General features: G+C 37.4%; 4 protein-coding genes across 6 annotated transcripts; 2 read left to right on the top strand and 2 right to left on the bottom strand.

Annotated features, from left to right (window-relative positions):
- Positions 1-2,526: 2,526 nt before the first annotated feature.
- On the bottom strand, positions 2,527-4,241 carry si:dkey-42p14.3 (EF-hand calcium-binding domain-containing protein 10). Its single transcript, XM_017432848.3, has 4 exons — positions 4,098-4,241; positions 3,440-3,604; positions 2,777-2,867; positions 2,527-2,689 (listed from the first exon to the last, which is right to left on the bottom strand). The coding sequence occupies exons 1-4, from the start codon at positions 4,198-4,200 to the stop codon at positions 2,644-2,646; spliced, it is 405 nt and encodes a 134-aa protein (XP_017288337.1). The 5' UTR covers positions 4,201-4,241; the 3' UTR covers positions 2,527-2,643.
- Positions 4,242-4,351: 110 nt separating this feature from the next.
- On the bottom strand, positions 4,352-6,639 carry lg11h12orf73 (linkage group 11 C12orf73 homolog). The gene is made up of 3 exons (XM_017432847.3): positions 6,491-6,639; positions 5,398-5,534; positions 4,352-5,141 (listed from the first exon to the last, which is right to left on the bottom strand). The coding sequence occupies exons 2-3, from the start codon at positions 5,503-5,505 to the stop codon at positions 5,022-5,024; spliced, it is 228 nt and encodes a 75-aa protein (XP_017288336.1). The 5' UTR covers positions 5,506-5,534; positions 6,491-6,639; the 3' UTR covers positions 4,352-5,021.
- A 491-nt stretch (positions 6,640-7,130) lies between these two features.
- LOC108245718 (G/T mismatch-specific thymine DNA glycosylase-like) lies at positions 7,131-14,507 on the top strand. The gene is made up of 10 exons (XM_017432845.3): positions 7,131-7,377; positions 10,104-10,411; positions 10,605-10,798; positions 10,952-11,021; positions 12,402-12,537; positions 12,729-12,811; positions 12,897-12,991; positions 13,077-13,248; positions 13,389-13,525; positions 14,048-14,507. The coding sequence occupies exons 1-9, from the start codon at positions 7,367-7,369 to the stop codon at positions 13,481-13,483; spliced, it is 1,164 nt and encodes a 387-aa protein (XP_017288334.1). The 5' UTR covers positions 7,131-7,366; the 3' UTR covers positions 13,484-13,525; positions 14,048-14,507.
- A 1,184-nt stretch (positions 14,508-15,691) lies between these two features.
- Positions 15,692-23,529, top strand: LOC108245713 (G/T mismatch-specific thymine DNA glycosylase). Of its 3 annotated transcripts, none has more exons than XM_017432837.3 (11): positions 15,692-15,837; positions 16,405-16,479; positions 17,523-17,671; positions 18,002-18,294; positions 18,398-18,467; positions 19,999-20,134; positions 20,254-20,336; positions 20,428-20,522; positions 22,034-22,205; positions 22,483-22,635; positions 23,363-23,529. In XM_017432837.3, the coding sequence occupies exons 2-11, from the start codon at positions 16,421-16,423 to the stop codon at positions 23,485-23,487; spliced, it is 1,335 nt and encodes a 444-aa protein (XP_017288326.1). In that variant the 5' UTR covers positions 15,692-15,837; positions 16,405-16,420; the 3' UTR covers positions 23,488-23,529. The 3 variants fall into 3 exon arrangements, with proteins under 3 accessions (XP_017288326.1, XP_017288327.1, XP_037834370.1); XM_017432838.3 differs by having other exon boundaries at positions 15,708-15,837; positions 16,394-16,479; XM_037978442.1 differs by lacking the exon at positions 16,405-16,479 and having other exon boundaries at positions 15,708-15,837.
- The last annotated feature ends 424 nt before the right edge of the window (positions 23,530-23,953 follow it).

Genomic DNA, 23,953 nt, shown 5'->3' with positions numbered 1-23,953 from the left:
TGACCACGCCCTCTGCCGGTGCGCGTTCAATACGTCAACGCCGCGAAAAGTGCAGTCGTTCCTGTGCGGGTGGAGAAATATGACTGAGCCAAGTGGCAGATGATACGACTCTTTTTTTTCTGAAAGATCGCACTCAGATAGATGGTGCTGTTAAGCTGCTAGGGGAATTTTCTTCAGCTTCAGGTCTCAAACTTAATATACCTAAAAGTGAACTGCTCCCTATTAAAACTTGTCATGACACAGAGGTTTCAGGAAAACACAAAGTTAAATATCTTGTTTTTTTCTTTTATAAAAGAAGAGAACCAAAAATTCAGTGAAAATTTCAATCCTCTTGTTATTTTAATCCAGAAGAAATTCAATTTATGGGTACAGAGAAATTTATCCATCTCCGATGCTGTCTTACTTTGTAAGGCTGAAGGTCTTTCCGTTTTGGTATATGTTTCCAAGGATATCAGCTCAAAAGTGGATAATATTTTGATTTTATCTGGAAGAAAATCTAATGATAAATAATGTAATGATAAATAAGCTCTGCTCTGGTGAGTTTAATGTACTAAACTTACAGACTCTAAACTCCTCTTTCAAACTTAAGTGGAAAAGATATCTTCTAAACACAAACTCTTTATGGAACTTCATTTCAACACATGTATTTGGGTGGTTTGTCTTTTCTTTTAAGATGTAACAATAGCAATGAGAAAATCCCAGTTAAACGTTCCAATTTCCACAAACAGCTATTTTTGTGCTGGTCTTTGGCTCGCAAACACAATTTCTCCCCCATACAAATACTATATTTGGAATAACATAGACACTTGTTTTAAACACAATTTTTTTTTTTCTTAAAAAATGGTTTGACAAAGGCATTGTTTGTGTACATCAACAATTCAACAAAGAGGGCAACACTCGCTCTTACAATGAATTTCTTACCACATATAATTTTCCAGTACTGCCTCGAGAATCGTGTTTGATGGCATTCCTTCTGGTGTGAAAATACAGATGTAAAATTCTCAAATTCTGTACAAAACCATACTGATTATTTGGCTGAAATATTATTCATTGGCAACTCTGACCCATTTGAAAGAAAAAGAAACAATAACAAATGTAATAGAGAATAAGAGACTGTATCAGAAAAACCTGCTTCTGTATTTTTCCAGGACAACTTATTTAGTGCTATTTGTTGGAAAAGTGTTTGGTTGTTGCCTAGAAAATATCTCATAACTAATAACATTTGAGAATTGACCCTAAAAATTCTGCAGAGATGCTATCCTGTCAATAGTATAATCTCCAGGTATCGTCCAAATGTCGACCCAATGTGTTCATTCAGCCACAGCTCTGAGGAGACCGTCACCCATCTTTTCTAGGACTGTCCTTAAACTCAGTTGTTCTGGAAAGACATCTTCATGTTTGTGAACAGAAAGTTTGAAATGGACCTACCGTTTAACTCTAAAACTAAACTGTTTGGTTTCTTATGTTTGAATATTCCAAGTAGAATGGTTTTTTTTGTAAACTTAATGCTAATAATACCTACAGCTGTAAATTTTCCATGCTAAAACCCAGATTTAGTTTTTTTTTAACTTTTTTTTTTCTTATCGGTCCACTTTAAATCACTGAACCAATGCAAAAGCCTTAAAGACTAAACAACGCTGTAATAAATGTCTACTGTAACCTGTCACATTTTCACTTTTATTATTTGCTTGTATTTCTATATTCTCATGCTGCCTTAAGCCTCGACCTGTTTGCTGTTACAAGATTTTGTTGTACTTACTTTGTATAAATAAAGGTTGTTTTCAAAAAAAAATCCCGTACGGTAACTACTGTGATTACTGCTGATCTGAAAGTGCAAATGCTGATTCAGCATTCATTTTAATCTTTGTGCTATTTTTTACAGTTCGTGTGCCAAAACGATCAGCTCATTCAGCAGATGGGTGCATTGACCTGTGGTTTTTGTCATTTTTATACTGTTCAAAATATTTAACTTTATTTACAAATATTTTCCCCATAGAAACAGATCTGTAATTTTTTCAGTTTCTTCAAAAACATTGTTCTCTTTTAAATTTGCGTCAGCATACTTCCTCTGTTTTTGTCTTCTGCCACTTTCAGCTAGCCTTTTGCTACTTTTGTTTTAGCATTTTTAGCTTTTAGTGAGTCTTGCTACACCTAGCTTGTTGCCACCCTTTTGCTACATTTAGCTATTAGCTAACACTTTGCTCATTTTGACTTTGGCTAGCATTTTGATATGTGTAGCTGGTGTTCTGCTTTTTTTAGGTAAAAAATGGCACCTGATGCTTTTGTTTTTACACCAAAGATTAACTTGAATGATTGACTGTAATTGTCTTTTTCTTCTATTTTGTTAGAATTTAGCCTACTACTTTCTTGATGAAGTCCTGCAATAACCTGTCTTTCTCATTCAGTTTGACCCATCTGATTTGCAAAGTGTATGTATTTTTTATTTTATTTTATTTCAATACACCTGTGTGCAAAGGAAGATTTTTTTTAGCAGAACTAGAATGGTATGAAAAGTTACAGCAGGGATTTCTGTTAGTAATTTGTGTTTATTATTTTAACTTTACATTGAACTGTCAGTTTAATTGCAATATTCAATTCAACAAAATGTGTCATAGCTAATACAGGTTGGACAAAAACAGAACTTTACAGTTGTGCATATGTTGCTGAGTTTCTCTGCAGACCCTCCATCCTAAAAAAACAAATGAAACCAACATTATCTTGAAAACGTGATGAAAGTAACTGTATATAATGATTAAACTTTGCAAGATGCTCTTACGCTTCTGTTCTGAACGTCTCATGGGATATTCTGTCTTCATTTACTCCATCAGGACACTCATTAACATCCTTTATGCCAAGCATGGTTAGAGCTGCAGGGATAAATGGTCCAGTAAGTAACTTTGTTAGTTCCCACAGTTTTATTTCTAAAGTATCATTCCCGTGACAACATTGCAGTTTCCTCTAACTGTGTGAAATAAAATAACCATAGAATATTTGTGACGCACAAAGTTTGATGAGATTACCAACAGCGTGTGGTTTACTATCAGGTGCACTAATAATGTTAAGTTTACCAGGATAACATTGGGCACCACCTTCATCTGAAGGGAGAAAACTAATGTCCACTGGTTTATAAAGAATACCAAATAACTTTGTGGCTGAAGAAAAATTAAATCAATTTGATCCCAAAAACTGAAAAGTCATGAAAAGAGGTCTGCAACAGCATTCACTCTTGCACAATATTAAAAGGTCAAGAGCATAGTCAAAATTAAATTAACAAGCTTACCTGTGCAGCCAGTCACAGACTACACAGGTAATATGAATGCATGCAAAAATATACACCATTGGATTTACATTAAAACCTCTTTGTTTAATAATAATGGGAGGTTTACAGCATCCATCTTTGCATACAAAGACAGAGTAAAAGTGACCCTGCAGGACTCACCGTGCTTGTACTGTGCAAAGGTTATATACTTTTGATCAGCAGGGTCCAGTATCCCAAAGACTGCATCCAGGTTGGAGTTGCTGAACAGATTTGGTCCTCTTACACCACTCTGCTGACAAATCTTCAACAGCTCCAGCTGCTCAATAAGAAACTCTCTGGGATTCTCTGAGGGACACAACCAGAATCAAGGCATTAAGTAGAACAGCGTTTCTGATTTTAAAAAGTATTTTTAGTGCTGTAAATAATATATAAGTTGAACAAAAAAAAAACCCCAAAAAAACAATTCAACAATTTTCACACTTGGGGGAGAACGGCAATGCGATCGTGACATTATTGTGGTTTAATAAAGTTTGTTGGTAACTTCTTTTCTAATAGGTCAATTTTCTTATAACTGAACTGAAAAAAGACTTTTGTTAAAGTTTGAAAGCTTGTTTCTTTAACTGTAATGTAATGCAATACAAATTTGAAATGAAACAGTGGATTTAAAATCTAAATAAAGCAGTATAAATCGGTTATTAATAAATCGCTAATATAAACATTTTTTTTTCAACCATTACTGGTGTCACGTAAACGTAACGTAAAGTTACGTATAGCGAAACCTATAGTGCTTCACAAAATAGTAAAATGTCTCAACTTTAGAAACAGAGGGAGCTCTGACCAGGTCTGTAAAACAAAAGCATGCTAATCAGGTTGTCCATTAGATCGATAATTTTGTGTTTTTCCAGATACTCTGCAGCGTCTTTCTCCCTCTGGCTCGCCATCTTTTACTTTTTCTGTTTAAACTGTTGCTATGATACCGGGCTACGCGCATGCGCATACTGATTTGTTCATTATACGTCAAGCCCAAAGACAAATCAACAACATTGAAACAAAGAACAGTACTCCCTGAGAAAAACGTTATAACGTGAAACATTTTAATAATATATATTTTTCGTTTATTTTCGTCATTTAAGACATCCAAAAGCAAACATTTTCATTTACAGTGACAAGATACAGAGAAAGTAATCATAACTGCACTCTTAAAATGCTCAGAACTGATATTTGGCTTTCTAGGTTTAAAAAAATTTTATAAATAATAAATGTCTCAGTGGTAACCTACTTTATATTATTAACCATCAACTGATTATTTCCAATGAACTTACTAATAAAAATAACTAATCACAAAAAAAAAAACCTACAGAAATTAGTTTATCTTTGTCAAATAATGCATTTCGCATTCTATTGGAGACATTCAGCTCTTTATTATTCAAATACAGCCACTTTTATGTTTATGAAGAATATTGCTTTGGTATCTTGTAACAATTTTTATAATTTCTTCCACATATACAAATACATTAAAAATGGATGAAGACAGACACACAGCAATCAGTTGATTTTTAGGATCCTCATCTTGGACAGCTAAATAAACAAAATGTTATTCACTTTTCTTTTTATCAGTATTTTTCAATATCCAGTTGTATTCAATCTTGGCTTTTTCCTTCAGAAGAAGCAATACAAATAAAAACATTCACTGCAAAATATACTGTCCCAAAGTACATTGCAGCATACAGTTGTAGGTTTCCACAATAAATCGTAAAAACCGTCAGTCCACATTTTCCCCCTTTTGAAACTTGTGTACGGCTGCAGCAGCTTCTTCTCTGATTTTGTAGCCATGTAGTTCTGTCTGAAGCTCTCCAGGCTTTGGTGGGACTTCTGGGATACTCTGAAATATTTAAAAAGCACACTTTAACAATTTCTGAATTTGTTGGTGGACCAAATTTTATATTTAATTTTCTTTTTAGAGCTAGCCATACATCAACGAAGCAAATTCTGATGGAATGATGAAAAACATTTTTAGACATGTTACATTATGAACAGTTAGTCACCAACTCTTTCTTTATATGAAACAAATTTGCAGAGTTGTTAACTGGTTCTGTTAACAGGACCTCAACATAAAACACGCTTGAGTTGTCCCTCACCAGATCAGGTATGTAATACTGGTGGACGACCTGTGCTCCTGCAAACATGGCCAACATACTGGCTCCGAGCATCCTGATGTACCGAGGCCACGACACACCAGCTGGCATCTTTACAGACCGATGTGACCCGACTCCACCTGGAGAAAAGACAAACACACAAATCAAATACAAGCACCAGTCTGACCCTTTCTCCTGCCAGATGTTGGCAAGACTAAATATGTTAAAAATGCCTTAAGTCTCATAATTTGTAGTATATATTTATTTATTTTTGTGTTTAAAAAAACATAACAGAAAACTGGGAAAATGTATGGCAGACTTTTTTCCTTTTCATTTTTTCCATGACAAACAGACTAATTAGGGGGAAAACATCTGAACAGACATTTTTTCATTTTACAATGGTCTTACTGAAATATAAATGAAGCACAAGTTCAGTTTCTTGTCTTTAATATGACAACATTGTAACTCTGATCCTTTTGAACTCATGTTTTGTGGGTTAAGAGTTTAATACAGGGGTGGGCAACCCTGATCCTCAAGGGCCACCATCCTGCATGTTTTACTTGTATCACAGCTCCGACACACCTGATTTGAATCAATGGGTGATTAACAGGCTTCTGCAGAACGTGAAGAGGTAACAACCATTGAATCAGGTGTGTTGAAGCAGAGAAACAAGTAACACATGCAGGACAGTGGCCCTCGAGGACCAGGGTTGCCCAGCCCTGGTTTAATATGATCCATTTCCCCTGCTCCCCATATGTGCCCTTTTATAGCATTAAAACAACATTTTTAACAAATATCTGTACTTTTTTTTTATAAAATGCTTTTCCATATTTTCAAAGTACAGAACAAAATATCGGTAGTTGTAATTATCATATAACCGTTCCTCCAAAACTGTACAGTTTGAGAGCAATGTATGAAAATTATTCAGTTTTCATACTAAATATCTACGACATGCATATAAAGCCACACTAATGCTGTCTGTGTACATTTACTACTACACTAGTGTTAACAGCTCTGATGTAACAGTTTAAAAAAACAGACATAATTGCGAAAGAAACACACGAAATGACCTGAAGTGAAGTTTGTAAAACCTTACCTTGCTTGTTACATTAACTGCAGCTTCTTAACATTTATGTAAAAATGTTTGTCACCACCAAACCCAGTGTCCGTCATTGAGACACATGAGCAGGTCGTGCTGTTTAGCTAACATGTTTATGATTTTAAAATGCTAAGAGGTCTCACTCCACACTTTTTACGTATTTCATTAAAGTTCAGAACAACTCGGTGTTTTCACGTCAGTTTAGATAAATGTATTACTGATGTACTAGTTTAGTGTCAAGCTTGAATTAAAAAACAATGCTCCTTCTCTCTGTTCTAGACGGCTTGAACGCGAATGCTGGCTCTAACGCGACAGCACAGCAACTATATATGACTATGAATATACGTCTTTTCGATCACGCTCATCATATTTCATCCCATAATAACACCGACAGGATCACCAGAAAAAAATCAAGCTCTACATTACCGAATGAGAAGATTCAGATTCAAATTCACTAGTTTTGAGCTGGTTCTGTTTTTATGCGAAGTGATCATATTCACAAAACATAATATCTTTGGCAGCAATCTTCTTCTACGTTACTAATTCGTGTTGGCGCATGCGTACCGAGTTCGTTTGTCGCCGTTTAAGGGACAGGCAGTATGAATTCACGCTGTTCATGTTTCAAATCTATAACCTCGTGTGTGCTTTTTCATGTTTCAATTGCTGAATATAATCTTTTCTTATATTATTACTTATTGATCGTGCATGAAAATAATAGATTTTCCTCATTTAAAGCATTAAAAACAAGATAAAGTTCACCTCACCAACACTAGGTGGCAGTAAATAATAAGTAAACCGAATTTAAACACACGTTCAAATCAGATGGTCTTTGTTTTTTGACTTCTCTGTTTCCTTTTAAACCCCTCGGAGAAAATGTACGACAGGTATGTTACATATTCGTATATTCCGCTTTTGTTTCTGTAATGGTCAACTATATAAGTCTGTATTGTTGTAAATGCGTTACCTCAGCCGTCCGGCTGTGCGACCATTCGTCTTTTTATTCAGAAATATTTACAACAAGAAGGTAAATTTTATATCGTTGTAATGTCGTGTAATAAAGACTTTTGACTGTAGAGTTTTTCTTTAATGTAAGTCTGTAGTTAAGCTGGAAGAAAACCAGTTAAAGCGGTGAGTTTATGATGCTGGAGGTGGTAGGAAGGGGATGCCTTAGGTTATCTCCTCATACCTTGATAATGGGGAAAACAATTACCACCAAACAAACCACGTTAGTCTGATATTTACATTATACATTTAGGCTTGTAGCTTTAAAACTTATTATTATTATTATTATTATTATTATTATTATTATTATTATTATTATTATTATTATTATTATACAAAACATCTTGACAAAACAATCTATGGCATTAGTTTTAACTAAATGTGTACAAGTGCTAAAAGAGGAAAAATAATAAATCAATCAAAACAGATAGATGATCCGAAAAGAAAACATTTGACAATATAAAATAGACAAAAAGCAAATATTGTTTATTATTGTTGCCATATTAATTGTGCATAGGAAGCAGAAATAGTTAGAATAATAGTTTTAAGTTTAAAACTTTTATTTGATTATTTAAAAGTACATCAAGTTATTGTAAATTCAAAAAAGGTTAAAAAACAAAAACAACTGGACTTCTATTCTGTAGCTGAAGACGTTTCGCTTCTCATCCGAGGAGCTTTCTCAATTCAGAACTAGAGAGTGTGGAGTTGAGCTTTTAAAGCTGAGATGTGATGTAAACTGGATTGCTTGCAAATTGTTCTCACTCNGCAGGTGTTGACTGGAGTGAAACTGACTGGGGATCAGGCCTAAAGCTCCATTATATGTTTTTGAAAGCTGAAATCTGAGACCTCCTCCTCTGTTTAATGTTGGTTTCTCCTTTTTGACATAAATGGCTGCTTTTACCCCCCTCTCGAACCATCTGTCTTCTCGGTCCAAAATATGAACATTTTGATCCTTAAAGGAGTGTCTCTTATCCTTGAGGTGTAGGTGAACAGCTGAGTCCTGTCCAGAAGAGGTGGCTCTCCGGTGTTGAGCCATGCGTCTGTGCAGAGGTTGTTTTGTCTGTCCAATATAGAGGTCTGAACATTCTTCGCTGCACTGAACTGCAGACACAACACAGTTTGGGTTTGGGGGTTTTGTCCTTAGGGTGGACCAACCTCTGCCTGAGAGTCTTGTTAGGTTTGAAATGTACTGGGATGTTGTGTTTGGAGAAAATCTTTCTGAGTTTCTCGGATACTCCAGCAACGTAAGGAATGACATTAGAGGAAAGAACATTGTGACTGAGAATCTACACCAGCATATCAAGTTATTGTGTCAGGTAGAAAGTTTAATTGCAGTGAGGTTCTAACAGCAAGCAACAACAAACACTTTTTATTCTTCTGACACCTTCTGCAAAGTGCTTATTGCAGCATTTTAAAAGTACATTGTTTGAAACCTACTACTTAAAGTTGTTGAAACAAACTGCAGACGTGAGAGTTGTTTTTAACACTGCGCAGTCAGTAATTTCTTGCTAATCTCAGTAAAAGTTTGTGTACCAAAATTTACACAAAATCTGCACAAAACCAAGCTGGGATTTAAAAAAAAAAACTTTATTTGTTGATATAACGAGTACAGGTGCTTCAAAAAACTTTGAACTTTGCGTTTAAAAGAATGCAATAATTTGCGGGTCTTTTAGTCGCTGTGTTACATTTAAAATGAAAATTAAATTTAATATTTAGCTAACTAAAACTAAGCCAGAAATTTAGAAGCAGCGTGTCGAAAGACTACGTACAATATTTTTCCTTTTGTAAGATGTAGGAGTCGAGGTAGCAGCTCCTTTGTTCAAGACAGTTTTTATTTTTATCTTTTCAGCAGTTAACAGTTTATTAGAGAAAATACAATAAACCCAAGTGCTACAACCCAAACTCTACACTGGCTTCAGTTAACAAGTTAAATGTTACAGTTCATGACAGCGCAGTTGGAAGAACACTGAACGTGTATGGTTGAGGAGAAAGCCTTCCCTCTTTAATAAAAACATGGCGGCGTGGTTTAAAACAGCTGCCGAACAAACTGCTAAACCTCTTGAGCAGCATTCTTTGGAAAAAATCAGACTAGAATGGAGATGTGTGACCATAATGCATTGTAAATCAAACCCAGCATATCGTCACAAACATCTCACACCTACTGTCAGGCACAGTGGTGGAGGGGTGGTGATTTGGGCTTGTTTTGCAGCCACGGGACCAGGGCACCTTGCTCTCGGTAAGCTGACAAAGCTGAAGAGGATGATAAATTAGAGTCTCCTAACGTTTTCCCCACCCTGCTTTGATATTTTGTCGTATTTACTTTTGACCAGATAGATAAAAGCTGTAAGCTCAAAACAAGGAGACATAGTTTGGCATCTTACTGTATATAAAGTGCATTGAATGATTAATTGTTTTGCACAAAACACAAAGTAATGTATGTGCTGTATGTGTTTGTAAGCATTACAAATCTGTGTTCAAGCTTTTCTCACACACTCCGTTTAACACCAAACACAAGACACGTTTTCTTGCCACCTGCAGACCCTTCATGGTTCTTTTACTCACCTTCTCTGTTCTCGCCTTCATCTTCTTCCTCCTTTGTCCCCCCCAGGTATCAGGCCAGTCAGCAGCACCCCGAGGCACCACATGTGATGCCGTATCACTACATGGGTCATTATGCTGAAGGTCCGGGAGAAGAGCCTGTCATGTCGAGTTCATCTGTCCAAATGGACCCGTCACTTTACCAGGAGCCTTTTTACTACAACTACCCGCCAGTCCCAAACCATCAGTACCAGGAGCAGGTCTGCCAGCAGGGCTTCAGCAAGCATCAGCAGCATCCTGCAGTTCAGCACCAGCCTCAGCATCAACACTCAGTCCAGCCACAGGAGCTGAGGGTTCAGTCTACTGCCCCCCCTCAAGGTAAAAAAAATAAAATAAAATCAACTTTACATTCAGATGTTTTCTACTTCTTGTTCAGTCAAACATTTTCAGACTTCACTTTGGATTTTAACATGATAAACGACACAGATTTCCACTCTGTTGTGTGTTTTCGCTTTAAAATTTGGTCTTTATATCCAGTCATGTCTCAATTTGTCTCTTCTTCCTGATGCAGCTCTGACATCCGGGAAGAAGAAAAGAGGTCGACCCAAACAGCAGATGAAGGTTGAGAAGACGAAAGAAGATGATGAGGCCGAGGCTGCAAAAAAGGCTAAGAGGGATCTCAACCGCTTCAACGGCATGTCAGTGGCTGAAGTTATGGCAAAAACCCTCCCTGACGTTATCACCCACAACCTTGACATTTTAATTGTGAGTTATTTCTTTACGGTTCACTGGATCTGTTCAGTTGTGTTTGGAAATGCGGGTTTAGCCCACATTTAGGTTCCGGTTTGAGTAGCAGCTGAAGAAATCCGCAATTTTTCCACTGCATTTCTATGAAAACGTCTTAATTTTTCTCCTCAGATCGGAATTAATCCTGGATTGTTGTCAGCTTTCAAAGGACACCATTACCCAAACCCAGGGAACCATTTCTGTAGGTTACAGTTCTCTTTCACAGCTACAGGAAAAACGCACCAGTGTTCAGGTTTATTGACTTTTATCAGCAGTTTTAGTTTTACCAACATTCAGGTGGAAAACAAATTTAGTTTCTTTGTAGTTAACTCAATAAAAGGCACACAATAAAAGAAGTCAAGATAACAGAGATACAAATACAGCCAAAGGTTTAAAGAGTTTCAATTAAGCCTCCACCTTGGTAATCCTAAAAAGTTAGTACAATTCATTAAGTAAAACCCAAGCAGTGATGCATAAACAATACTAATACATTTCACAAAACATGTAAAACACATCATAAAACCTTTTTTTGTAACATTTGTTAGAGCAGGGGTAGGCAGTCCTGGTCCTCGAGGGACACTATCCTGCATGTTTTCCTTGTTTCCCTGCTCCAGCACACCTGATTCAGTGGTTAAATGACCTCTTCATGTTCTGCAGAAGCCTGTTAATCACCCGTTGATTCAAATCGGGTGTGTTGGAACAGAGAAACGAGTAAAACATGCAGGATGGTGGCCCTCGAGGACCAGGATTGCCCACTCCTGTGTTAGAGGAACAGTTTCTAGCCACACCTGTTCCATATCTTAGTTCCTCTTTAACGTATTAAATGTTGGCCTCTGCAAGTGAGACATTTATCAGGATAAAGATGTGAAGAGATTTGGTCAGGAACATTTCCTTCCTTTAGATTAGTTTTATATAAAAAATAGACAGAGTGGAAAACATTAGTATCATAGATTGTAAGAATCTAGAGTTTCTGAAACAATTTACATGTTGTGTAACAATATGTGGTCAGATAACAATGTACTATAACAAAAAAATACCCTGTTTGAATACTTATTACCAGCCGCAAAAAGACCAAAGGCAGGCAATATCGTTTTTGCTTGTGTTTGTTCATTTGTCTGACTTTTAGCAAAATATCTCATGAACCACTGGATGAATTTTACTAGAGCTCCCAAAAAGTAAAAATTAGATGTACATCAAAAACTGATTACCTTATGAAGTCGGCCTGATTCAAGATGGCTGCCACAGCCAACTGGCCTTAGAAAACGCAGAAACGGCTACAACTCAGTCAGTTTTGCAGATATTGAAGGAAAGTTTGGCGTGGTAGTAGCTGAGAGTTGTCCACAATACATACTCTGAACCCTAAGTGATGTTGTGAAATTGTGCATAACACAGTTTTTAAAGTTTAAGGTTTAAAATCATTTCTCAACAAACGATTATTTTAGTTGAAAACTCTGCCATGAAAAGTGGTGGGTGACATGGATTACTTCAAGGCCTTTAATTTGATCTAATATCCATGTTTGTTTAATAGCCTCTAGTTGGATTTAAGGCTCAATTCTTGTTTTTTTTTTTTTTTGTCTTTTAGGGAAATGTCTGTTTCTGTCGGGTCTGACTGAGCAGCAGCTGAACTACATGCACGACCAGCTCCTGCCGGAGCAATACAGCATCGGCTTCACTAACATGGTGGAAAGGACCACGCCTGGCAGCAAGGACCTCTCAAAGTGAGGGGGGAAAAAAGTTTCTAACAATGTTGTTTTAGTTAAAGATAGAAGTTCAGTCAGTACTTTTGCAGAGTTACAAAACGATTACTTTATTGTAACATTCAAAATATGTGACTGCTTAGTTTCCAACATCAAATAGTGAAGAATTATTATGAAAATCAAACTGTAATGTGTTTTGTCTTTTTTGTCAGTAAGGAAATTCGTGAAGGAGGCCGACAGTTACTTGAAAAGCTACAGAAATATAAGCCACTGATAGCAGCTTTTAATGGCAAAGGTAACCTTTTTAAAACTATTAAAATGCTAAACAGGCACTAGTTCAGCTGTAACATTTTTGTGTTTTTGTTGTTGTTTTTTTCCAGGTATTTATGAAACCTTTTGTAAAGAAATCTTTGGTGTAAAAGCCAAAAATCTAGATTTTGGCCTGCAGCCCTACAGAGTCCCGGAAACTGAAACGGTACGTAGAAACAGAATCTGACCGTTCCTCAAATTCACTCCAGATATTCTACAAAAATCTCTCTGCCGTGTATCCCATGTGACAGGTTTGCTTCCTAATGCCATCATCAAGCCCACGCTGTGCCCAGTTTCCCCGCGCTCAGGATAAGGTGCATTTCTACCTAAAGCTGAAGGAGCTGCGAGACCAGATGAAAGGCCTGGCGCCGAGCCGCGACGTGGTGGAGACACAGTACTCGTTCGACCTCCAGCTAGCTAAAGGTACGTCACACCGCCACCTTCAGCTAATGCACCGCAGCCGAACGAGACGCCTGCTTGTTAGGAATTTCTGAAACACCAGCAGGTGTTTGCGGTCTGTACAAACGATGCTCTAACTCCCAGCTGATGTCTTTGTGCTGCAGAGGATGCAAAAAGGATGGCGATCAAGGAAGAGCAAGTGGATCCAGAGTATGAAAGCTGCAGTGGGCTGCATGATGAAATAAGACAAAACAGCTGAGACAGAGGAGAGGAGAACAGGACAGGCTGAAGATGCACTCGGGTAGGAAAGATACATTTAGTTATAACATGGAAGTGATCTGTTACAGAAGCTAATGTTGTAATTATGAGCTACTAGAACAGAAAACGCACACATGAACACTCAAAATGAAGGCAGGTACCCAGTACCATGCAGGTACTGGGTACTCCTGTGTTAGAGGAAAAAAAGGCTTGCACACTTTAGGCTCATTTATTGGTACCAGAAAAGCTCTTCATCAGATGCAAATATACATTCAAAAAAGACCTTTAATTTGATTATTTTTTAGTGTTTTATTAAAGTTTGTTTTATTGTCTGACTTATTGATCTTACATCCATTAAGCACTTCGGTCAGCTGTGGGTGTGTTCAAATGTTCTCTAGAAATAAACTTTGATTTGACTTGACGTAAAATGCACAAATTACATTATTGTCATTCCAATGTGTTCCTTAACATTTTATTAGCTGCACTAATGGTGTTGTGATTACTAACTCGTGAATGGTTCTTAAGAAATATTCATGCTATATATGTATGTTGTGTTAATTCACAGAAACGGGCTCTGCAGGCCAGTCAGCAGATGACATGACACAGAACTGCTGCAGCTGGAGTTGTTTTCTCAATAAATAACCCCAAAAAATCAGCTGAACTACTGTATTATCAAGATACAGTGAAGATATAAAACGAGGAGCTGCGCTGTTCCTGAGTTGCTGCAATGTGGTTCAGAAGAGACGAAGAACCCACATTTACAGTTTTAATACCTATACGTGTGTGTGTTTTTATGACTGTTTATTGCATTTTGTATATGTGTTTCCAGCAATGGATTTTGTATTGATAATATGGTGTTTCATGATTAATGTAAGATATAAAATAATATGACTTTTTCTCATGTGTTAGTACGACTTTAATTCTAACACTGCCATGTTTACTGTCTGATTTTTTTTAGCTTATTTATATGAAGTTGTATTATGATGTCCAGCATATAAAAAATGAAAATAAAAGCATTCAGAAAATATGTTTAAAGCATCTTCTTTCATTAAATTTTCATTGGTAAAGCAGGAGGATTTAGCCTTTTTTTAGAGGTCTTGTAACTTAAAAAGAAAAGGTTGATTAGCTAAAACAATCTGATGTAAAACAAAATCGTAATGACACAATGTTGAGGGCTTTATATGCTTTATATGTTAGCCAAATGCAGAAGGGTTTTATAATTTGAGCTCCAACAGATCCCAGGAACAACCTCAGAGATCTCTGTCGAGTAGAGCGCAGTCCTTGGAACAGCTAAGATACTGAAGAGAAGTGAAAGTGGAAAAATAGGGTGAGCTTATTGGGGTTTTTCGCCCCTCGCGTGGGGGCCTAGAGTTTGCATGTTCTCCCAGTGCATGATTGAGTTTTCTCCAGGTACTCCGGTTTGACTACTCCCACTGACCAAAAACATGCATGTTAGGTTAATGGTCATGAATGGTTGTCTGTCTTATTTGTCTCTATGTGTCCCTGTGATGGACTTGTGACCTGTCCCCGAGCTTCCTGTGACCCTGAATGGAAAGGCAGGTTAAAAAATGAATGGATGGATGGTTGTTTTCTTGTTTTGTTTTTATTTGTTTGTTTTTTGTCTGTGCATGTGTTTTCATACCAAAACCTTTTTGTTCAGTTAAAGAAGAACTTCACTTCCATACCAACCATAAATTTACTAAAAAATTAAAAACTATAGTTGTGTAGTTGCAATAACTTAGAAAACAATTACAGAAACAATTTAAACATTGTTTCAATGTAAAAACATTGACTGACAATCCATATCTTTCATGACTTCTTTTATCTTTGTTTTTTTTCTTTGTTTTTTTACGAACAGGAGTAACTACTTAACTTTTGAAGCCTGTGTTTGGAGAAATAAAGTGCTTCACCAAAGCTTAACTATGACCACACTGGCCCTTTAAATATTACGGCCAGCCAATAGAAAACAAGCTCGCAGTGTTTAAAAAGCCGAGCGGCTCGTACCATTATCAACATAGGTGCGTGAGTTTTACTCGTTTGGGGTTTTATTGCGAAGTTTACATTCTAAACATTAGTTCCAGACACATTTGGTTTTAAACGGACTGTGTTTATGTTTTGTGTGTAAATTTGTAACAATGTAGTCAAGTTTATTCAAAATGATAAAACACTATTTTCTAATTCCACCCCCCGGATGTATTTGACTTGAGATCTTCCCGTGTCAAAGTTGACCGGCTCGGTTGTCATGTCTTTGTTGCATCGGTAGCATCGTAGTTCTTGTGAATCGAAGTGTAGAGTAGATGGAAAAACTGCAGATATCGTCTTAGAAGAAACTGATTTAAGCCTTACCCTAAAAAGGTATGACAACCTTCATTAACTGAGTTAAAATATTTGAAGTTTTTTGAGCGGGGTCAAATCGCAAAGAAGGTAAACCATTCAGCCATGCTAAATTAGCTGCTGGCTAACATTAGCTGTGTTTGTGGCGCTGAAAAGCTTTTAACAGCGCTGTTCACCCTGTCGCCATCTGTGTTTAATACGACATTTATTATTTATTGGCAACAGTGTTTTCCAAACAGTTCAATGATATCTACAGATTCTGTTAGGTTGTAGCGGTTTGTTAGCAGAAATAAGGAATAATAAATTCAGCTGGTGAATGACAAAAATAAAACAAAATATTTAAAAAATAGCTAGGTACGTCTCCGTGAAATTGTACAGTCGTGTAACTTTGTTGTAAAATGTGTCATTACCATTTAAATGTCTATTATTACGTTCTGGTTTATGTTTTGTCTTTTTTCACCTTTTTAATTTGATTAAAAAGTGTTGGCACATGCATTCACTTTCATACACTAGCCTGGATTTCTATGTTGAATCTTATGTGCGACAAGCAGCTATGTTTCTTCAACATGCATGTCGGTTGTATTAAAGTTAAACCAGCCAAAAGATGGACGAAAAGCTGAATGGATCACTGCCTGTTGTCTCCCCGGAGTATCTTCATCAGTGGTGAGTCTTCCTCCTCACCACAGCGTGGCTGGAAAGCAATCTTGACACATCTCTGAATGGAAATGAAAGCATGTGCACCTACTTATTCTTTTGTCTTTGTTTTCCCACCGTCATTCTCATTCTCTCACATGTGAACCGAGGCTGACAGTGATGCTGAGGATCAGCAGTTTGTTCTAATATTTGCTCTGTAATATGATGATCAGTACAGGACTAAAAAAAAAAAACAAAGTCGTGTGTCTGATCTGTCTCATAATAATATTTATTACCTGTCACCTAAAGGTGTGTTCGTTTGTCTGCTTTGTTAGCTAATGTCATATGAACCACTAGATGGATTTTAATGAAACTCTTATAAAGTAATCATCGGATGTACGTTTCCAACTCAATAACTTTTGGAGTCACTTTTATTCAAGGTGGCTATCGGATCTAATTGACATTAGCAAACACGTAAATCACTGTAGCTCAGTCAGATTTGCATATATTGAGCTAAGATTTGGTGTGGTAGTGGCTGAGAGTCATTCTCAACACATACTTCAAGTTCTGATCTCCTCAGATCAGGCATGTCATTTACAGGGTTTAACCAAAACAACTATAATTTCACATCATAAGATGATCTTAGTTTAAAACATTCCTTCAGGGAATGCTAGGTCTTTAATAGACATAGTTTTGATCACCGACCCTTTGCTGACTGACAAACAGTCCAACCTTTTACAGTATTTGCAATATATTTTAGCTTTTGTTGTTATGTATTAATTTATTATTATTAACATCGTTCTAGAGAGATGTGCCCGTTGTGTGTTTATTAAATTCTATTGTGCCCAAGACTGCAATTACAATGAGACTGAATAGTTTACCCTGTTTTACGAGTTATGCGTCCACCACCTTGGAGTAAAATGCTCAAATTAGTTAAAACACAAAGGTTTATACGTTACAGAGCTCAGTGGGTAAACTCTGCTTAAATCCTACGGCACAGCCTACTGTTATTTTGCCTGTGGTGTTAGTAATTAACCCTACATTTCATTATTGGTATTACTGTTCCACCACAGGGTTCGCTCTGCCCAGCAGTTTCAAGCTCTCCAGGCCCAATACGCGAATCTTCACTACCCAGAGAATCACACTGAAGAGGCAGCTATGGCTCACATGGCTAACCCAGAACCCACGATGGAGCAGATGGAACCCACCAACCTGACTAAACGTACTGGGATGCTTTTTGAATAAAAGATCAGGTGTTCGTGAAATAGGACTTGTTGTAAACTGAGTGGTAGATCTGCACAGTTACACCTGGATTGTAGTATTTCATATAAATGTTGCATTTTTGTTGTTGTTGTTGTTGTTGTTTCTACTAAGCACAAGTTTAAAGAAAACCTTTATCTATTTATGTTAGTAATGACCTTATCATTGTTTGGGTTGTTGAAATTCTTTTCAAGCTTTTACTGATTTTTACAGACTGTTTGTTACCCAATGGAGCATTATTAAGGAATTACATGGTATAAAAAAGAGTTTGTCAATCTCCCTTTTCTTCCAGCACCCCCTAAAAAGAGAGGCAGAAAAGCACAACCTAAGGAACCAGGTGCACCCAAACCACCAAAAGTCGCCAAGGCACCAAAAACGCCCAAGGACCCGAATGCACCGAAAGCCAAACCAGGTCCAAAGCCAAAAAAGGCCACAGGAGCTCAGGCTGATGGAAAACAGGAAAAGATTGACGAGAGCTTCAAAAAGGTGAAAAGGAAAGTGGACCGCTTCAAGGGGATGTCCGAGGAGGAAGTCATGAAAAAGACTCTACCAGACCTGCTGGATTTCAACCTGGATTATGTCATTGTAAGATTGGCCTTTCTTTAGGAGATCATTCTTGTCAGAAAGCACCAAACTAGGAATGAATTTGGTTTTGGTGGCGTAACGAACAACTTGTGTGCATTTTCAGATTGGTATCAATCCGGGGCTTATGGCAGCTTTTATCGGCCGCTGGTTTCCAGGTCCAGGAAATCATTTCTGTAAGTTCTGATCCAAGAAAAAAAATGTGATGATAAAACATGGAGTTTTGCTAAAATGTCAAAAGTCAAGAAAATTTACAACAATTTACAGTTAATTAGGTACAAGAAAGAAATGAATGCAGTGTAAAACCATAGATGGCTTCTTTTACCCCCCTTTTACCCCCCTCTCGAACCAGGGGTTGAGGGGGGTAAAAGAAGCCATCTATGTCAAAAAGGAGAAACCAACATTAAACAGAGGAGGAGGTCTCAGATTTCAGCTTTCAAAAACATATAATGGAGCTTTAGGCCTGATCCCCAGTCAGTTTCAGTCCAANCAACACCTGCACTCATGTGACAAGAGTGGCCCCTCAGTGAGTCAGACAAACAAGGATTCTAACGAGCCTCCATTGTTAGGAGAGTGAGAACAATTTGCAAGCAATCCAGCTTACATCACATCTCAGCTTTAAAAGCTCAACTCCACACTCTCAATTCCAATTGAGAAAGCTCCTCGGATGAGAAGCGAAACGTCTTCAGCTACAGAATAGAAGTCCAGTTGTTTTTTAACTTTTTTTGGAATGACTGAGAATCTACACCAGCATATCTTACCTGTTGCAGATAGCTCTTTGAACAAACTCATTCTTTAGAAATATGTAAAATTTGACTGGACTGACAAGTTAACAGCTAGCCTGAGCAGGGCCAAGACCAAAGGGAAATGCTGGCATCTTAACACAAACAGAAAGATTTTATGGCAGTATTTGAGAATGTTGTTTTGTAAATCTTTACATTGCACATATTCTGTTTGAAGCAAACAGTTCGACACAATATCCATCTTTCAAATCAGAAGTGTTACGATGCTCACCATGCGAAAACAAGGAAAATCACATGACTCCCCAAATGAAGCCTTGTTATGTAACACAAGTGACGACAATGTGTCGCACCGTTTCTGAATTCAGGCCAGGATTATCAATTTTGCACTAACTCTGTGGGGTTTTTGAGAGAATGTGCCATGTGAAGGGGTCCCCTCCAAACCCTGAGAGGTAGTAACAAAGAAAAGGTAGCTAGCTGTAGCACCTCCAGTGCAGCCCGGTGCACTACCAGCAGGAGCATCGTATTATTTAGGCCAGAATACCCTGTAATGCAAAACTGACAGCAATGCAAAGATTTATTAAACAGCGTTTGAACGAGCCACTGCAAAAGTTTTGAGATTGGAGTTGTTTTAAGACAACAGGAATCCACTTTCGGTCTTTCTTCATTCAGACTAGCTGCCATTAGCTCACCAGTCCAGTCAGATTTGAACTTATTATTGTCATTATTATGGTTTAAGGACCTAGGTTGGTGGGTAAATACACAGCAGGCAGGCAGGTTGAATCCAATAATTAAATAAAAAAAACAAAAACTGAAATTAAACACTAGGGCAGAACATGGAGGACTGAAGACAAGAATGAGAAATTGAGCACAATTTATACAGGGATAATTGGATAAAACTCAATTAAAGACTGAGGAGGGTTTGGACATGACAAAACCGAATAACTTGTAAACCTTTCGATTGCAGGGAAATGCCTGTATCTATCTGGATTCACAGAGGAGCAGCTCAACCACATGCATGACACAACGCTGCCTGTCAAATACAAAATGGGCTTCACCAACATGGTGTCGAGAACAACACCAGGGAGCAAAGACCTCTCAAGGTGGGCACCCATCAGTGGACTGCAACGACACTTCGAAAAAAAAATACATAAATTCTGCCTGTAAATGAATCAGAGTAGTTATAATTTTGTTTAAATGCCGTGTTTGCTTTCATCTCCAGTAAGGAGTTGCGCGAAGGAGGCAAAATTCTCGTGGAGAAGTTGAAGAAATATAAACCACTTATTGCTGTTTTCAATGGAAAATGTAAGTTGTTTTTTTTTTTTCAATTATAAGAGCAACATTTGGAATAAAAATACTTGATTTGCTGAATTAATGTACTTTTTCCTCTTTTCAGGTATTTATGAGATGTTCTGCAGAGAGCTGTTTGGCAAAAAACCACAAAAGCTTGAATTTGGTTTACAGCCGCACAAGATCCCCGACTGTGACGTGGTGAGAACTTAAATCTGTCGTGTTTTTAAGGGATCAGGATGTTGTAATTTAACATAGTCATAATGTTACTAGTTATGTTTTGTCAAACTTTTCAAAACTATCAGAGGAAAATGACACACAGGTGACGTAACAATAATAATAAAACTGTGATCTATCAGTGATCCTGATTATTATTTTCCTCAAGACTGAAAATATTTACATACACTCATCAGTGTTGATGTCACACTAATTTTGGGTTTTAAATTATTACTTTGAACCCTTCATTGTTTCCAGAGTGGATTAATTTTACAACATCCAACCTCAGTGATTTTTAAAACAAGAATTGGGTGCTCAGGTTTGAATGAATTGTTTCCATTGACAAGCTTCTGGCTAATTCTGGCTGATATTTGACCTCTCTTCTTGGCAGAAATGGTAGAATTTATTTAAATTGGCTGGTTTCCTGACACAGAGCTGGCCTTTAAGTAGAGTTCCCAAATGTTCAAAAGGGTTGAGGCCGGGGCTTTGGGGAGGCCATTATAGCCTGATTTATCAATTCAGAAACCAGTTTTTTAGTGTGTTTAGTTCATTGTCTTGTTGAACTCAAATGTGTCAAAGTCTCAACCATCTAGCTGTTGATTTGAGGTGAAGCTGAAGAATTTGGAGGTAGTCTTCCTTCTTCATTATTCCATCCATTTTGTGCAATGCACCAGCCCTACAGCGGGATGCTGCCACCTCCACAGTGTTTTTAGGTTTGAAAACTTCACCTTGACTCTTCCAAACATGCTTCTTGTCATTGTGGCCTAAGAGCTTGACCTTTGTCTCAGCTGACCATAAAAGCTCTCTTCAGAAGGCATTTTGATCATCCATGTGGGCAGCTGCAAATTTCAGTCCAGCTTGAAGGTGTTGTTTGTGGGGCAGGGGCTTTTTATTTCCCCGGTGATGTAAACTGGCTTCACTGGTCACACGATTTCCAGTTTATGCCAAGATTGTAGTCTTGGTGGTTCCAGGGTTGTTCCTGAACATCCTAACACACTGTATTTCCTTTCATCTAAGGGCAACAAATGTTGACAAAGAGAAGCTACCAGCTGCAGTCAGTTGTGATCACTAACAAGAAGTTAATAGACCTTGACATTGTTGATTTAAAATATATTTTAAAACCTTCAGCAGCACTTATTAAAAGAAAAAAAAAGGCGACTGCAAGTATGAACTGTATTTTAGCCTGTATGTATAAATATGATTTTGTTAGATTCGAGAAGAAATACAATAAATTTAAAATTGCACACCCAATTCTTGTAGTTCTATTTAAGTCATTGACATTATATGCTGTATAAACATTTAATATTGTAAATCACTGAAGGCCCAAAATGATCCACGGTGACTGCAACTGTAAACATTCAGACCTGATTTATTCTGCTCTTAACATATTTTCTTTTAAATATAAAACATTGCACAGATACGTAGCAAGCTTAAAAAAATCTTTCAAAAATGTCTTTAAAGAAGTGAATTAATAGTAGTTTTTTCCCCCCATTTAGGCCCTGTTTCTGATGCCTTCATCCAGTGCTCGCTGTGCCCAGTTTCCTCGTGCTCAGGACAAAGTTCACTTCTACATCAAACTGAGGGAGCTCAGAGATCAGCTGAAGGGCGTTCAAAGAAGCACGGAGATCCAGGAGGTGGACTACAAGTTTGACCTTACGTTAGCTAAAGGTAAGCAGGGTCAATACTGGGTAAATCCCACGCAGGACAGGTAATTTAGGGAGTCAAACCAGTGAGTAGCATCATGATTTACACATAAAGCTCTTGCCATTATTTTAAATTAATGTCACTACTCGGATAGTTCAACAGTTTTTCAGAAATTTTAAGTTTTTTTACATTGGTGACCTAAACATCCGAGGGGGAATGTACTGAAGTACATCTCGACATTAAGCGCCGCCTTCTGTGTCTGTTTAATGTTTCCTTAATTCTTCCTGTTTCAAACCAACAGAGGATGCCAAGAGGTTAGCAATAAAGGAGGAGCAGTATGATCCGGGTTATGAAGATGCTTATGGTGGAGCATATATGGAGAAAGGACCTGAAGAGCGCCAGGCTGAAAGTCAGACCAACGGTCGCTGTACGTTCTCATCTGCTGGAAACTCAGGTAACCACAAGCAAATGGGTAAATCTAATGCTGTTGTGCCTTCACTCTTACGATTTTCTTTTTTTCTTTTAAATGTCTATTTTCCACATGATGAACACAGATAGATAAAATGTAGCACTTAAATAATTTTTGACTATAACAACCTTAACTAAACTCCACTCGACTTTATTCTTTCAAATTTGTCCTCCAACACTGAAATAGGATAATTGTTTTTTTTTTTTGGAAATTCGTGCAGAAAAATAAATTTTTCAATTTTCTAACTGTTTTCTATAAAATATTTAAAAATGATTGTAATTACGAATTTTAAAATCTTACATCCAAGCCTCAAACACATTTTGGAGATTAAAAATGAGGAAATATCTGAAATAACTTAACATTAAAATTCATAGAACCCTGTTGTAGGACTTAACATTGATCTTTGACAAATGCAAACACTATGCTTTAAGTGCTTTAATGTACACACCGTCCATTTAGGTAAACCAAACACATTTTTAGAAAAATCTTTTTGTTTTAAGTCAGTGAATACAGAAAAACAACTTTAATGTCGCCCTCGTGATTAGGCATTTCTGTTTTTACTGAGAGGTTGTTGAACATAAGCAGCATTGCATGAAAACATAAATCATAACCAGGACCTTGAATCTCATTTTGCCAAACTCCTTAGTGCATTTATTGAGGTTTACACAATAAAACCAATACTTCCTTGCCTCTGTTTGTTCTCCACCTTCAGAGGGAGCGCAGGAGGCGACCACGTCACAATCAGAGGGCCAGCTCCCGGACGGAGAGTGGATGAACGAGTCCTTTGCAGATCAGATCCCAAACATAAGCGGCGGACCAAAAGATGGCGGCGTGTGAGGGGGGAGGGGGACAAAAAAAAAACCAGGAACGCCAGCCAGCTCTGTCCTCAGACCTCATTTAGTTAGGTTTTAGATATTTCCTTTTTATTAGTGATGTCCGAGCGGAATATGGACACATTTAGAATTTAATGGAAGTTCTGTGGATTCTTCTTTCTGCACATTTTACTTCATTTTTTTTTGTGGTCTTTTAAATTGTCTTCGGAGCACTCGTTTGAAATATGTGAAATCAGGGATGCGATGATTGCCTCTCTTTAGAGAAGATCATGCATTGAATCATGCACGTTTTTGTACTGTTCTGTACTGCACTGTGCTGCAGTAAACATCGACGTTTGAATCTACTGTTTGAGTGGTAGATAAAAGGTTATTTTATCAGCTTGACTTATCTGTGTGACTCTATGATCCTCTGTTTGGAGTGAGGATTAAACTAGCATTACTTTTACATTCACCATGGTGCTACGAACCAA

This window comes from Kryptolebias marmoratus, linkage group LG11 (genome assembly GCF_001649575.2).
Source record: "Kryptolebias marmoratus isolate JLee-2015 linkage group LG11, ASM164957v2, whole genome shotgun sequence".
NCBI lineage: Eukaryota > Metazoa > Chordata > Actinopteri > Cyprinodontiformes > Rivulidae > Kryptolebias > Kryptolebias marmoratus.
Note: the sequence above shows the minus strand (reverse complement) of the source record. Positions and strands in the feature narration are given on the sequence as shown.